This window comes from Cygnus olor, chromosome 5 (genome assembly GCF_009769625.2).
Source record: "Cygnus olor isolate bCygOlo1 chromosome 5, bCygOlo1.pri.v2, whole genome shotgun sequence".
NCBI classification, from domain to species: Eukaryota; Metazoa; Chordata; class Aves; order Anseriformes; family Anatidae; genus Cygnus; species Cygnus olor.
This window is the reverse complement of record NC_049173.1, coordinates 31,477,460-31,494,152: the sequence shown is the minus strand read 5'-3', so window position 1 is coordinate 31,494,152 and position 16,693 is coordinate 31,477,460. Positions and strand designations below refer to the sequence as shown.

Here is a 16,693-nt window from a genome sequence, read left to right as displayed (position 1 = left end):
GTTAGAGAAGAAGATTGATTACAGTAAACACTGGTAAAGGCACTAATACTATTTCCAAAACAAACAAGGGAAATTTTTATTTCTTAGAAGGCATGCTAGCCTAGCACCGCTTGCCCTCCTTTGTTTCTATTCACTTGTGATATCTATAGGCCTAGAGTAGTTACATATGGTAACCAATGAGTTCTGAATTTATATTCCAGACTGCTAGAAATCGGAGACTGCCCAAGATGTCAGTCAGTTCATTTTTTCTCCTAGGTATGCAAGGAAGCTTTGATTTAAGGATTGGTCGTAATAGCACAGGTCTTTGGTAGGATGCAAAGTCTCTATAGAAACAACATAGCTAAGAAAATACAGGATTTGTGGTGCTGTGTTGTTCGTTTGCAAGACTAAAGCCCTTGTCACTGAAAAAAAATATTAACTAGTTATACTGAATGTGCCTAATACTCACTCTGCATGGTGATAAACTTGATCTTCAGAACAGTTAAAAGAAGCACCATGTTCAGAGTGTGCAGAACTACTGGAATATATTTCAGAGATCCATTTCTTCAGAGAAGATACATTTTGAACATAAAATGTCACTAAGAAACCCTAAGTTTAGGCTGCTGTGAGTTGCCTATAAAGCTTGTACTGCAAAGCACAAGAGATGGAATTGTTTAGTTCTTTCTTACAGATATATCAAGGAGGATTTTGTAATAATTGACAGCCCTTTTCAGGATGCTTTCAAACCATACCTGTTTACCTTTGTCACTTTATTCCAAATAACTAAAGGCAAATGACCCTCATTTTGGCCAACTAAATATGTATTCTGGCTCCGCTACAATTACAGGAACCACGCATAAGATGCACATGGGAACAGAAGGCCTGCTGATGACTGCATCTGTGAGCTTCTCCCTGATCCTAATTGTAAACTGTGAGTTTGGGAAGGAAGAGGCTTGCAGACATGCTGTTTCATCTAGTTGATCTGCTGACTTCATGGTGCACTCTAGACACACTTTGATGCTTGTTTCTCCACTTCAGGTAAGTATTTCTGCAGTAGTTGTCATCCTAGCCCAGACTAGTGCATAATGACTAGCCAGTGATGTTATCACTGGATCTTGCCAGAGCATGTAGAGCATTGTGTTAAGAAACTACCTTCAGCACTGCCTGAAATAAATTGTACTTACTCAAATGTAAAATTTAAGAGTCTGTTCCTTTGCTTTTTCACATTTAAAAAGCGACATCTCACAGACACCATAAAAATCCGTGTCTCCTGTAACTCAGACAGCACATGCAGCCCACAGCATTGTTTGTCCCCCATACCAGCAGCACTTACAACTCTGCACAGAGCAACCTTCTCAATCCACCCCCACTGTGAGCGCCTGGGAAAACAGGCAGGCTTTACAGCATGCCCAATGGATTAACCAAATCCAGCTGTCGTTACTATATATGGGTAAAGTATGGCTGCACTTAAACTGCACCTTTCATCTGTAGGAATCTTAAAATCCCTGTGCAGAAGAGACACACATTCATCCACACCAAGTCACAGTAAATTGTTTGCATCCCATGGCTATATGCAGCACCATGGAACAAGGAAAACCCTCATAGCCATACTCATAGAGATGCTTTGCCAGATCTCAGAGTGATCCTCATCTACCTAGGGGTGTAACGGCAGCCTCTTCCCCACAATTACTCATTTCTGAAGGATATAAAAATAGGATTTTTATAATTCACAGCACTCTTCAAGCTGCTTTCAAACCCCACCATTTACTTTTGCCTTAAGATCACAGGGTTGGCATTGCAATCCGTAGCAGGACAGCTCTTGCCAGCCCAGCAAAGACCATTCTTTAGAGCAGGAACAGAAAACTTCAGTCCGTTGCCTGTTCAGACCAAGGGGTTAGGAGCATGTTCCTTCCATCCCCATGTAACAACCAACTGGTGTTGAATAATTCTCTAGTTTTTTTTCTTTCTTTCTTTTTTTTTTTCCTCAATGCGAACTCACGTGAGCAGAGAAGCAACATTATAATGCATTGTTTTATACATTTAACTGCATTACACTGAGCTGATCTCCCAGTATCGTTTATGAGGGTGACACTCAGGTTTAAAGCAGACTGTAGAATTCATCCCTGTCTAACAGAAATGGTCTTAATAAAAAAAGTGTCAATTCCTACAGGGGATGGAGAGAAAGACTGAAGGACATACGTGTCCTTCCAGCCCAGCGTGAGGTCAGACACTGATGGTCATCACAAGCACTGCCACATGCCCTACCAAGGCCCTGCTGGTCTTTCGGGTAGGATCCAATATTTACTTTGGGCTGAGAAACTGCAAAAAGTAAGAACACATGAGGCCCCAACAAAAAGCTTAGAAAAAAAGCAAAAATGTTTGAAGAACAACCATTTGAGCTGATGCCAACTTTCCAAACAAGCACAGTACAGCATGACAGGACAGTGACAAGTAAGTGTGGGCAAAATAAGGCCTCTTGGACCAATATGAGCAGCTCCAAATCAAAAAGCAAAACAAGCAAAGCTTGAAGAGATCCGATGTTGTGGCTGTGTGTCCATAGATCATCCAGTAATTTAGTATAATAAAGCCTCTTAAGGAAGTGGATAAGTGTAGTGAGCTGATTGTGAAATGGCTTCTATGTAAAGCAGAGTTTCTTATCTCTAGGAAAAAAGTCTTTTTAAAACAAGTCAAACGTGCTGGGTGAATATGCTAAATAATTCAGAGAATATTATTATGATAGGCTAGGTCTATCTTGCTCGTAATAGAAATCACTATTTTCAAGGAAAATGTAGCGCTGAAGGATCTGCTTATTTTGCAACTGCAAATTAATTGATATGCAGCTGGCTGAACTTGCAAAGACCTTATGCTGAGTTTAATGCTGTTTTTCCCCGCTCTGTTGTGCATAACTGTGCAATTGCCTCGGAACTGAGCCTTTTCAGGAGTTTTGGTTCCTTTTTTTCAAGGAAACCACCACCACACATGGTCATTAGAAGCCACAGCAGCTTGTCCCACCTTGGCTTTGCCAATTTCCCAGTGTGCTGATGCCTGGAGGGAGGAAGAGAACACACTCAGGTGCCCGGGATTGTAAGGACAGTAAATTCGTGGGGCAGGCTGCAAGGCTGTATGTTCCCCACTGGGACTATACGCACCATATAGGTGCCAGTGCTTGGATCTGCTCCAGCTGGGCAAGAGGTGAGGGGAAGTTCAGAAATAGCGCAGGGGCCGGCGTTTCGGTAACAGCAGCTCTGAGTCAGAGCTTTCCTGGCGCTGGCCGCGGGCAGCAACTCCCAGGTCTTCTGAAGAAGAGCAGATCAACGTGCAGGAGCCCTTCCCAGGCAGAGAACATACAATTTTAAGCAGTAGAAACCAAAACTCCCTTTTTCTGCTCTTCATCCTCCACTGGCCAATCTCAAATCTCTCCCAGCCCTTCCATACCAGGGCTGTGTATCCCTACGAGCTGCGTACACATCGGACATCACTAACATCAGCAGCCAGCTGTGGCTTTATCATCAAATTTTCAGTATGAACACACATTAAATGTGTGCAGCTATGAAACTCACGTTGCCAGAGGGTCTCAAAGTCTCCAAACTCATTCTAGGTATATCTGCTCCTCTTTACAACAAGCGGTTCCCCGAGGCTCCCAAACAACTCTTGTGGGGCTGTAATGAAGTTATGAGTCCTGCAGGTCCTCTCCAGTGATTGCCACCGGCCTCATTACCTGCTTCAGCCAGCCTTGCACACTTAAATAACGGGGGAAAGTTTGGAGTCAGCGCAGCAATCTGCTTGAGCAGCAGCACTGAGCAACTTGCCATACAAGGCAGGGATGCTGCAGCAGCAGGACTGATCCTTAGAAATGAAAATTGCTGCAGGGCTTATGCTTTTCCACATCCTCAGTAGATGACTTTTTTGAGGGGGGTTAAAGATCTCCTACAAACGTGCTAGACAGGACGTTATTTCCAGTGGGGGAAAAGTGTCAGAAGGGTTGGCTGTCTTGTGAAAATGCATTGTTCTCACTGACGCAGGGCTGATAGATGGTTGGAAATATTCCTTCTTCATTATATATTTTCCTCCCAAGTCTTGGTTGAAAGGCAGAAATATCTGTTAAGGAAAGGCAATGCTACATGGCACCTAATAACACTTTTCTGGGTCTGAAAGGAAAGAAATTGCTTACATTCCTTCATAAAACAAATCAAACCAAATGTCAGGGTAAGAAATAGCAATTTCTTTCCTGGATAAATGAGCAAAATGGATGTAGTGAAAGCCCAGGACACTTCACCATGCCCAGGGGGGCTTGCCAGCATGCAAGTTTTTGGTACTTGCTGCTTGAATATGACTAATGTTTTTGTGAGCCAACTAATTTCACAGGCAGGAAAGCAAGGACTGAATCTGCTCTGACGCCTCCCAAATCTGCAGCATCTCATCTCTGATGCCAGAAATTATTACCACAAGGCAAGAAAGTAGGGCTGAGGTCAAACGAGTAGCTGTTTTCATTTGCAATGTCCTTTCGTGCATTGGGAGCAAGGAACAGCTTGCAAACTGGATGCTTTGCCCCAGGAAATTTACTCGAGAGGGAGGTTGGACAGTGATAGTGATGGGTACTGGGAGATGAGAAATGTTAGGTGTAAGTTAAAAGAAAGAGAGGCTCAAGCTGGAATTAAGAAGGAGCTTGTCCTCGAGAGGACAGTCAAGCACTGGAGAAGGTTGGCCGGAGGAGTTGTGCCATCTGCATGGAGCCCGGGATGAAAGACTCCAAAATAACGAGTGCTGCCTCGGCAGGGCGCCTGGGCGCAAGAGTCACTCAGCCATTCCCTTGCAACCACCCATCATCCCAACCAAGCCTTCAGAGAGCAGCAGCAGTTACCTGATGGAGAACAGCATGGTCTTCTGGACAGCTGCATCAAAAGAAAAGGCAAAACAACTGAGCCCCCAAAAGCCCACCTATTTCGCCAAGACAATTCCATTAAACAGGTTATTCCTCAATGCGATTAACATCCCCTGAGCATTGGGATGGGCAAGAAATGGTGCGAGCTGGGCTGAACTTGATGAATACATCGCAAGAGGGCACAAAACAGCTGGGTGGTCCTCATTGGAGCGATTGAGAGCATCGTGCATGTCTCGAGGTGCTTGGCAGACACGGGTTTTCTCCTTGCAAATGTATCAACATAAAAGTGGGTTTGGATATGAGCATTCAAGAGTAGAAAATTAAGGAGGCAGCTCAGGATCTGGGTAGCAGGAAACAGAAGAGAGAAAGCTTCATCTCCTGAAAAATGAATTGTTAGAGAACATGTGCTGTTTTAATTACGCAAAGCACCAGAAGTGACTCGAGCAAGAACTCCAGGACTCCATCCATCCCATCTGGATAATTTTAAAAGAAATGTCAAGAGCAATAAACTAAATAAGTAAATCTGCTTCCCCTTGCTTCCTTACCATGGAGAAATTGGTCTTTCTGCAGAAAAGCACTGGAGACTGTCTTCCCCCATCTATAAATAACAAAAATGGCACATTTTTTTCCCCAGATTTTAGAAAAAAATGATTAGGAATCTAACACAGGCATTGCAGTTCTTACACTAGAAGATGGAGGACTGGGGGTCTGACCCTTTAACAAAGAAATCCTTTTCCACATGGGTTTACTACAAGATTATAACAGCACCTTTCCTCTGCAATGGTCCATCCCAGGGGCTGTGCCCACTGGGGACATTTTGCATAGGACAGAGGAGACTTTCAGCGCTGCAGCCCCTCTCTGCCCCACATCTTGCTTCGGGATGCCCTAATCCTCCACACCATGCTCACCGTGACCTTCAGGCCATGCAAAAGTTGTTTGTTCTCCTGCAGGCCCACAGTCATCCTCCTTAGATCACAATTTCTCATGGAAGCCCTTGCAAAGGAGGAAATTTAAATTGCAAGCCAACTTTCTCAAATATCAGAAAAAAAAAAATCAAAGTCAGGAGCATCTCTTCTTGTTGCTGGATGAAGACTCTGGAAATGGGGTTGGCTTTGCAGGCAAGCCCTGCTGCTTTTTCAGATCCGTGTTTACAGCCCCACATGCCTGCGGGGTTGCTGGCACCGGGCATTCGAGCAGCTCCCGGCATCCCTGCTCCCTTTAGGAAATCCATTCACAGCGGGCGTTTCGGCTTTCATCTCGCAGGGAGGCGAGAACAAAACCCAACCGTGCTCATTTGTGTGCACGACAGCAGCTAATACGGTAAAATAAATGGCACTAACATGCCATATAATTCCCTCTTTATAGACTGTAATTATACAGTGTGGTATTAACTCAACCCTACTTATTTGCTGCACTCCAGCTCCAATACAAAAGGGAAGGATTTGGGAGCTGTGCTTGGAAAAGAAGAAACATCCCCACCGCCCCATCCCAGCCTGGGATGGAGGCAAAGCATTTAGTTGCGAGGTCACCCTCAATTTTGAGCAATTTAGAGCTTCATCCCTTTGAGAATTTCATATTCTTGGCCCCAGGCGTAGCAGGGGACAGCTGGTGCACGCACGTGGTCCTTCCTGCACCCAGAACCCCGCATTTTAAACGCCGGGCTCAGGCACTGCCAAAAGGACGCTCGGTGCTTCGAAAACATGTGCTGCTATAGACAGGTTTTTACATATTAATCTATCTACATATCTACATATTAAAAAAAAATAATTAAAAAAAATCAGCACGTTTATGTCACAGGAGAAAACCCAGGGAGCCTGAATCATGGCACGAAGGAATATGGAGAGTTCACCTTTTGGAGAGGAAAGGAGAAAAGTTTTCTTACCCGCTCTTCCCAGCGCACTCGATGTTTTCCAAACCACGACATCCCCGCTGTGGAAAGCAGAAATGCCTTGGGAACAGTCCCAAACCGCTTCCCAAGGGGAAACCCCGCCAGGTTTTCCACAACCATCTCATTCATCAAGCACTCAACAGGCCTGGCACTGCCATTGCTGCCTAGCACACCACCTTGCGAACCTTGTCATTTATGGGAGCAGAGAAAACTCGGAGCAACGAAGAAAACTGCTTCTAGCAACCCAGCCGGTGTTTAAGAGACGCTCGCACAGGGGCTGCTTTCTTTTCCCCTTTCTGTGAAGTCAGACAAGCACAGCACTGTCTGCAGCGAGGTGTGTGACACGCATCTCTAAAAACAGAATTAGGTTTTGGGCAATGGTCAGTTGGTGCCCAGATAACACCTACAGGCGTCACCCTGTCCCTCCTGGCTGATTATCACACACTGCGTGCTTCCCCTGTAGGGTAAACACAAACCAACAGGCTACAGACGAAAATCTCCCTCCTCGCTTCCCCTGCACGAACAGAGGAAGTTTGCTGATGCAGGCGCTGGCTGCTGCTGAAACTGGGTTCTCCTGACCCTGCTTTGCCAAGCTTTTGCTCAATATCCTTTCAAAAACACCTTTTCTCATTAGAACAGTTCGCCTGTTTTCTAATGCCCGTATTCCAGTGCCCTGACCGCCACGGAGAACAGAAAATCTTCATCGAGCTGCTGGCGTGGTTCAGCATTGCTGAATAGGTTCTCCTGTAAGAATTATTGGGCAGCCGAACCCACTCCAAGCGCCGCTTGTTTCTACAGAGCGCTCCGAAGAGGTTTATGGAGATACAAAAATTAAATACAAAGCCGCAGAATAAATGGCGCTTCCACGCGGCGTATTGTGTAAATCCAGTTTAAATTGTTTCCTTTATTAAATATCCTTTCCACTTATTTTTATGGATTAGCTGCTCTCACTAGAGGCTCCGGCGGAAAAGCCATCCCATCCCTATAGCAACAAGTGACAGGAATGCCACGCTCGCTCCCACAACAGCTCCTCGGCCTCGTGTTATCCAGAACCGCCATCGCGGCACTTCCGATAAATTACCGATTAATTCCGATAATTTCAATAAATTCTGATTAATTACCTCCATCAGCACGGAGTGGCGCTGCAGATTTGTGTCGTGCTGGGGGCTCCTTTGCAGAGGCTGGGGGCCACGCACAGGGCCCCATCCCGTGTTGAATGCGGCGATAGCATACGTAGGAGTTTTCCAGGAAGGAAGGAAAGATGACTTACAGGTGGGTTGGTGGGGGATGCCTGCCCCAAAATCTCCTCCAGGAGCACGCAGAGCTCTTAACCTACATTTTAGACCAGTGTTTGGAAGAACAAGAGTAATTGAAACACCGCGTGCGCCCTCAACCCATTGTTTGAACACCCTGCTGCCATTACAGGGAGAATTAACTTAAAAAGGGCAGATTTAGCTGAATTTCTGGGGTTTGCAGGAGACTGGAGGAGCGTGATTCAGCTGGTCCCCACCGTGCAGCCTCCTTTCCCCGGGGCTGAACAGGATGTGTTACCTTCCTGCTGCTGTCTTCCCACAGGAGATGCCCTCCAGCACCACCCACCTCGGTATTTCTGGAAAAACAGCTTCATGGGGCAAGGAAAGGCTTCAGCCTCCGCTCCCGACACGGGGCTGCAGCGGGGACAAACGATACAGGCTGAGCTTGGTTTTTTATGCAGCTCTGGGTGCTGCTCGTTGCTCGGCAGCCGCTTGCACAGGACCTAGCCGAGCACTCCATCGCACGAACACCACGGCCGAAATCGCTCCCGTCTCTTGGCTGGGGTGAGCTTTGGCACCGTTACAGCCGGTGACAATTAGCACCATTAAGGCAGCGGTTAAACGCAGCCGTGGCTTTTGCTCCAGGTGGGAAGACGCTTTGGTAACCGGAGCAGGCACCGAGAGCTGCTCCGCTTCTGCTCCATGGAGAGGAAGGTGGCGATGAAACCCGTGGGGAGGCAACCGCAGAAACGCATGCCAGGATCCCAGCCGGTGCCTCCCCGGGCAAGGAGCTGCCCTGAAACACAGCCCCGAGGTGCGGGGCGAGCAGGCACAGCAACACCCCGAGGCTGTGATGAGCCATGGGCGAGCAGTCCCCTTCCTCTGCATGGATTTTAATTCCCCAGCCTCCGGATGGGCGTTTTAATGCCTCCCGCCCCTCCAGCACGCTTGTCCCACTGCCAAGCCTCACCCTGCAGGTGGCTGCAGCCCCGAGCACCAACATCGCCCCAGCAGCCCACCTCCGGACACCGCATGCGCAAGCCAGGGCAGATGAAACCTGCAAGGAGCCCCTGCCCGTTACCTTCATCACTGTCGTAAGGGCACAAGAGCCCAAATTCATTCAATGCTAGCTCCAGAAGGGCTGGATGCCCTCGGCGCAGCTCCTTGGGTAGCCAATTTCAACAATAAACCCATTTTTCTTCAATGTTAATCACAGCTTTTCAGCTCACTGTGCATGAAGAGCTGGGACAGAAAATTTTTCTCAATTTTTGTTTTCTTTTAAATCGACCCCTGGGAGACATGGTCACTGCCTGGCAAGGCGCAGGAGCTGTCCAGAGGTATGGGGTGTGCACAGAGCACGTTTTGGCCACCACACCACTGACGTCTCTGGGTTTCAGCCCTGGCACTCTACTTGCATTAAGCACAACTTCAAAGTTTCAAGCGGGTCTTTAGCAAAAATCCAGGGTCAGGCATATCACGCCCGCTCACCCCACATTGGCTTGCAAATTTAAATGTCACAGGATGAGCTCCTCTCTCCCCATGGGAGATAAATCACAGCTTACTGTGCTTCATTATCAAGAAGGTTTTCCTTTTTCAGCCCAAATTCTCTCATTTTTGTCTACTCCTCCAGGTTTGTGCCTAACCTGTCCACAGCTCCCCACGAGGAGCAGCATGGTAAGAGGGCTCCTCATTAACGGTGACGGGCAGGGAAATCAAAAAAGCAAAGATCCTCTGGCAAAAAAAAACAAAAAAATACCTAATCCCACAAAGATGTCAGACCAGGAACTTAATGAGAATGGGCTAATGAGGCTGGCGGGGCTGCTTAAGGTGGTGGGAGCAGTGGTCCCACCTCGGTGCATCCATACGCTGCTCCCACCAACAGGGCAATCTCAAAATTTCCCTTTCGAGGCAACCTCGGGGCAAGAGACAGTGCAAAACCCCGTTGTGTTGCTGCCCTGTGTTTTAAGGCTGCTGTTACCATGCCCAGCCCATCTGCATTCATGCCACAAACCACGCTCGCCACTCACTCCCCTCTCTATAATTAGGAGCCAATTCAGCATCGGTAACAGCCGTCACTTTTTCATCCTGCTCATTTTGTTCCCAGAACTCATTCTCCCCCTTCCCAGGCATGCAAGGGTCCAGCTCTAATTAAAACACAGTATTATTTATAGAAATAACCCATTCCAAGGGCCAGCCACCCAGCCAAGAGCTAAATCATGGCTCCTCCCCACTGCTCCGCGCCTGGAGCTCCATGGATGCTCAGCCTGGCTTCGTTGCAGAGGGCACCAAAACCTGACACCAAACATCACAGTTTTGGGGTGAGCAGCTTTGGCAGCGGCTTTTTGCCAGCATTTTGCTTGCAGAGCTGCTTCTCATCGCTGCCTGGGCAGAACCATTTCAGCCCTACTCCCAGGACCTGCTGCTTACTGCAAGCACCCGAGCTCAGCACCTTCAGCCTGCACTCACCTGCATTCGGATGCACGGAGGTTTTCCGGCAGATCCCGCTCCTCACAGAAGTACTGACCCCGCTGTGTGATTTCAGGTGGGTTACCTTATTGCCCTCAGCACTTGCACCCACTTGGGATCCCTCTCGTGCCTTTTGGAGATGTCCACGGAGGCGATACGGTTTGTCGGACCTGTCCTCAGCATTCACACGTTTGGTGCCGTGGGGCTGGGACGCTGCTGGGCTGGCAGAAATGCTGCCAAGTGGACTGTTGGCTTGTAGAGGTGACGCTCCATGTGGAATGCTTTTCTCAAAGCAACATCTCAAAATGCTCCTAAAGCACGGGCTGACACACCAAGCCTATGGAGACGCCCTTTGCCGCTAACACCTTCCCCTTCTGAAAGGCAGACTTAACTATTCCTGTGACAGCAGCTGTTGAGAGCAGACTGGAAATGAAATAAAAATTCATCCCCCAAGACAATCCTCCATGCTCTCACTCCGTTTTCACCTGATGCCTCACCAGTCATTCATTTTGGGGCTGTGTCCCAGCAAGGATGGGGACGCCTTCCTCCAGGGACAGCCCCAAGGACCCAAGCACCAAAACTCGCTCTCCCATCGGCCCCCTCCAGGCACTTCAAGTCCTGCACCCTGCAGGTACCCATCCTGAAAAGCTCGGGCAAGAAAGAGAACAACAGCGTTGCACCGATTTTGTTTTCTAAATCAATACGATTTTTCAAATTTATTTTTTAAGAATTACTTCTAATATATCTTTCTCACAGAAGGAGGGTATAGGGAATGTTCTCATTCCATCTGTAAACACTGAAATACAGATCTGGGAAACCAGGGAAGAGACACAAAAAAAGTGCATTTTACAAAATTATCAACTAAAATATATTTTACATGTATTACGTTTCAATTTAAATTCTACCGGCTGCATTTTCAGTTTCAAAAAATATTTCCATATCTAATAGATTAAAAAAGCATGAAATATTTTCATTATGGATAAGACATTTCGATTCATTTACATGCTGTTTGCACAACAGCATAAGCAACCACGTGAATCTCAAACAATGTTCTTGGCCTGAAGCAGGTTCTAACGTGAGAAGAGTCAGGATTTGTCCTCTCCGGACACGGAGCAGAGCCCCTTCCAAACCCAGGGCAAGCGCAACTTCTCTTCTGCCTGGAGAGGAGCCAGGACAAAGGTGGGAGCAGGGGGGGAGAGGGGTCAGAAGAAGGAATTTCATCGAGTTACTGTGGTTTCCAAGGCTGGGTTTCAAACCCTTCCCTGACTGTGCAGCAATGCTCAGGGTTGGCCTGGCAGTGGGTCTTGGAGCATCCTGTGTCCAATGGCACTTGTGCTAGAGGGAGGCGGCCGCAGGCAGCTTGCCTGCTCCGGGACGGGTGGCAGCAGCGTCCCTGCCGAGGCCAGCACGTGCGTTTAGGGCTCTCCGTGTCCTCCCCGGCTGGCACCGTGCGACCACGGCCCCAGGGCACAGCTGCTCTGTTCCCCGTGTGCTGGGTGGCCACGATCCCCTCTGTCGTGATGGGCAGGAGCAGCTCTGCTTCTCCAGCACCCTCCCGCCCCAGCAGCAGCAGGGAACACTTTCTCTGACACCTCCTTGACCCCTCCCTGTGGCATTTTCAGTCACTCGAGAGCCCCAGAAGCGCTCCCAAGTCCTATCCCAGCAGCGCACCGCTGCATGGACAGCCCAGATGCATCCTTCCAAGAGACCACCAGTGCCCAAGCTAATTGTTAAGGAGAAATCTGAGCAATTGCTTTGACACTAACAGTATCTTGAGGTATCAATGAGATGCTTCTCCCGTGAATTCTTGCCTATGCACCTAGTGTCAGATGTCCTAGAGCAGGATGTTTGCCCCATGGCAAGAACAACAAGGCTTTTCCAGCACCTTCTGCAACACTGAGCAGGAATCGTCCACCAACAGCAGGGAGACGCGTGCCTTGCTGTCCCCCGTGGTGGGTGCCAGTTCTTGTCATCTCCTCTTACATCTTCTTCTAGACACGTTCCCCTCTTTGGTATGTAGAGCAAATCTCTGGAGACCTCCTGGTTAACAAGCTATTTCCACGTCACGGATTCAATGCCATGGGGTTTTCCTTCCGGGCACGCAGCCGTCGGAGCGAGCCGATGCCGTTCCCACCAGGGCAGCAGGCAGTGCAGGTAGCGCCACTTCCACCGACAGGATGACATTAAAGCAGTTTCAGTACTTCCACCATTTAACGTGAGTTCAGAAGCCCCCCAAAAAAGCAGAAAGATGCAGATCCCTAGCTCACGTGAGCGGCTCCAGCCAGCAGGCACGTGGCCGACGCAGCGTTGCTCCTCGTCATTTACATTAGTGCAATCTCGACATGGATTCCCAGCTTGGCGAGGCTGACTCAGCGGACTCTGTTTCACCGTCCTTTGGTTTGCTTTAGGATCAACTCCGACAGCTTGCGTTGAAGATAAACTAAAGTCTATCTAGGATCTATACACATAAGGCAAGAGGCAAAAAATATTTGCGGGGCGCGGGCTGCATCTGTCAATGCAAGCCCTTCCCAGTACTCAGTTCCTTTCAGGAGCCACAAAGCCACTTTGGTGAGCTCGCTCGGATGACAGGAGGACTTTGGAGATGAGGGGAAGCTGCAAGGCAGCGCTGAGACAGCTCTGCTGGTGGCTTCAGTGGGACACCCAGGGTTACGACAGTGACGTAAAGGGGGGCTAAGAAAAAAAAGCCAAAAACCACTCAGAGTGTGTTTGCCATTTCTCCCCCCAGGTGTCTAGCTTCACACTGAAGACATGGGGTTAAAAGACATTACAGAAGAACAACATGGAAGAAAGAGTAAACCCACTTCTATCGCTACAGCCCTCTGCACCATCAGAGCAAGAGCAGTACTCAGAAGAGAGGAGAAAACGTGGTTTTCACCAACGGAGCCCACTTTGTGTGCTCCCAGCTCCAGAGCAATGCATGCCTGCTGGCAGCGTGCCTTATGGGATGCGTGATCCTTCAGGGAAGGGCATCTAGGACAGAGACGGCTCTCTGCAACGCCACGCTGGGAGGTAAATCCCACCGGCTCCCTCTCTGCCTCTGAGCTGGAGCAGATTTCCTAGCCTGGCTGCCAAGCCTCAGTCTGGGTGGTGAATCGCAGAACGACTCTTAAAAAGGTGAGGGGAAGAGAGAGATTAGGAGGGGGAAAAAAAAGGGGGGGGGGGAGGCTACCTCTTCCCCCCGATGGAGCAAAACCAATTCAAGCATGACACAACGCCACTCTGCGTCCAGGTAGCTTCAAAAGCAACTGTTGTATTTCGGAGGAGCTCTCGCTCACCAGGAATCTTCCCTCTTCCCTGTGGGACAGAGGAGACTCCTGCGCTCTGCCAAGGAACCGGTCTCAGTCCTCCCACTTCACATCAGGGCACGAAAACCACAGAACTGTCACAGCTTGATTCATCCAACGCACCACAGCATCCCTCCTGCACCTTCCCACCGTCCCCACCAACGATGGCTCTGGATTCAGCTTACTGGCTTTTATCCCCTACAACCCCCTCCCAATATATGCATCTCTAGATACATATATAGATATAGATTTACATATGCAAGTACCTATATCTATATACATATATTTATTTTATACGTATATATTTTCATTTATGCTTTTAATGAAGTGCTGTGCTTTCAACTGCTGCCTTCCTCCGCAGGGATCTGCTCCTGCGCGTGCTGTTCAGTCCGAGGAAAGAGCGCTGGGCGCTCTCGTCTGCAAGCAGCACGAGGTGAGTCGCCACGAGCGCACGCATGTCCCAGGCTGCCAGCCCGCCGTCGGCTCTCCGGTGCCGCTCGCCCCTCACCGTGGTCCCGCTGCAGGGCTGCACTACTGCGGGTTCTTCAGGATGCGCCCATGTCTGAAGTCGTAGACGTGACGACAGAGGAAAACCAGCTCGGGGTCAGTGTCCTCGGGCACCTTGCGGTGCAGAGGCGTGGAGTACTCTTCTGAGGGAGGAACCATAATGGTTTTCCTGCCAGGGATCCCTTCGACTCGACGCTTTGCCAAGGCACAAAATCTGCAAAGCAATGACATTGGAAGAGTTAGTGTGGACTCCTTTCATCTCTCACCGCACAATTTTCACTGCTTGTGTCAGTCTTTCTAACCAGAAGCCACGAGTGTGGCTGCCCAAGGATAAGGAGCATGGGGAACACGTAGGAGAATTCACCTTTGCTTAATAGGGTGACACAGCTCTTGCTTCTGATCCTACACGGAACCGTACAAAGTGACACGTTGGTTTTGCTCTCTATACTGGCAGGTTCCATACAGTATGAAAGATGATTGCAATTAATCCACCTTGTCGTTACTATTTTGGCCTTGTTTTTGTTAATTAGCCCTGGAAAAGTCTTATACATCAGCATTGCTTGGATGGACACAAAGGGGCTGGGTACGATGAGGGCAGGGTACGATGAGGGCAGGGTCAGACACTGCATTTCAAGCTAACTGTGCCTGTTACAGGCAAATACACAGTACCTTCTACAGCATTTTAGAGCCACCCACAGCTCCCTGAATAAGTGACAAAAGGCTTTCTCTCTAGAAGAAAACTTTGTCTAGCTGAGCTGTACTCCAACATTTTGCCTAACAGCCATCCACGCAAAGTCAGGTACTGACCCAAAACAGCAAAGAGCAAGGAGCACATACTGGCTTCAGGTCACAGAATCATTAAGGTTGGAAAAGGGCTCCAAGATCATCTCTCCAACCGTCCCCCTACCATCACCATCACCCACTAAACCAGGTCCCCATGACTAAATCCCCCGTGTACCTATGGGGGTGATCCTGGAGGAGTGGAGTCAAAGCTCATACAAGCTCCTGAGACAACCTCTAACAAAAAAGAACATCATTTTGTAAGCACTCAAGCCAGTTCAGCTTCACACCAAACACTGGATACATGCATGTTCCTTACACATGCATGTTTCAAACACCAACCATGCTACCTGCACCTAGGCTAAAGAAGCTGCCTGCAGCATGGTAAATCACACAGCCTGGCTCCGGTCAGGGATAAACCTGCTGAGTCTTTCATACCAGGTAAGAGCAACAGGAAAGCAACAGCTTCATGCCATCAACTGCACTAGCACTTCTAGGATTCATAAACCAGAGCAAGAAAATCCCCTGTTCTAGGTGCTCATCTGTTCCCATCCAGGATACATTAACAACCCTTTTGCAGGAGCCTGTGGTACGGACTAGATTTTGCAGTCTGCATTAGTAAATCCTTTGGGTAAAACTGACCAAGGACAAAAGCCATCTCAGAGCTGATCAGAACTAGCTCGAGCAGTCCACAACTCCTAAATCACTTAGGAGCTACTTCTCGGCTTCTGAAAACCTTTATTTCTTTGTCAGACTTCCACACAGGCAAAGGATGAATTCAGGATGCCTTCAGGGAACTTCGCTCAAAGGTAACCTTACCCACAGCAGCACAAAAAAAGCCACCTGCCAACAGCTGTTCCAGAAGAGCAGACTCTTAGAAGCAAAATGAGCTGTTTGAGTCCAAAGTCCTAGGTTGGTTTTTAGGTTTTCAAAAGAAGGAACAAAATTTAGTTTAAAATGAGTTTGGAAAAGTTTGGTTTTAGAATTTCAAACAGTGTAGCCTTCGGCTAGGAGCAGGACAAAGAAGAGAGCCACAGGACTTAAACATCCCCTCTGTGGTAAGACTCCAAAGTCAACAAGATACAGCCAGCAAAACTGAAGACATTTCAAGCACTATTTTGCATTATGGACTTGTGTGCCCATTCAATCCCTGTTTTCATTCTGCTCTGCACATCCATACAACCAAGGATGGCAGCCTGGAATATGGATGCTCTGAAATTCTTACTGACCGAGTTTCAATTCAACCAGCACAAGTTTAACTGTAAGTGCTTTAGTCACTACTCTGAGTGATCCTGTCGCCAGAACACCCAAATCTGCAAGCACGCCTACTAGGATCCAGTAGCAACACTGACAAAAGCTGATCAGCAGGCATTTGAGCTAGCTAGGGCATCCACGTACCAGAGGGGACCAACATATAAGACGATTTCCAGCCTTGCTCGGTTTTAATTTACCACTGAATTAGGTCCATCATTATGGGTTTTCCTGCACTGCCCTCCACGGATGTCCACATGCTGTGGTATCAAGATCATACAAGTACAAACATTTGCAAGCCCCTTAAAGAATATCTCATACACAAAACGAGATACGTAGCGAGTCTAGCGTGGAAGAAGCGCTCCCAGATCCCAGTACCAAA

At 48.3% G+C, this 16,693-nt stretch overlaps 1 protein-coding gene across 1 annotated transcript in view; it reads right to left on the bottom strand.

Moving 5' to 3' along the window:
* Positions 1 to 11,183: 11,183 nt before the first annotated feature.
* Positions 11,184 to 16,693, bottom strand: part of BAHD1 (bromo adjacent homology domain containing 1) — a 37,715-nt gene continuing 32,205 nt past the window's right edge. Inside the window, exon 7 of the mRNA XM_040558517.1 lies at positions 11,184 to 14,494. Coding sequence (XP_040414451.1) covers positions 14,305 to 14,494 — 190 coding nt within the window. The 3' untranslated portion in view covers positions 11,184 to 14,304. The remainder of the gene's footprint in view (positions 14,495 to 16,693) is intronic.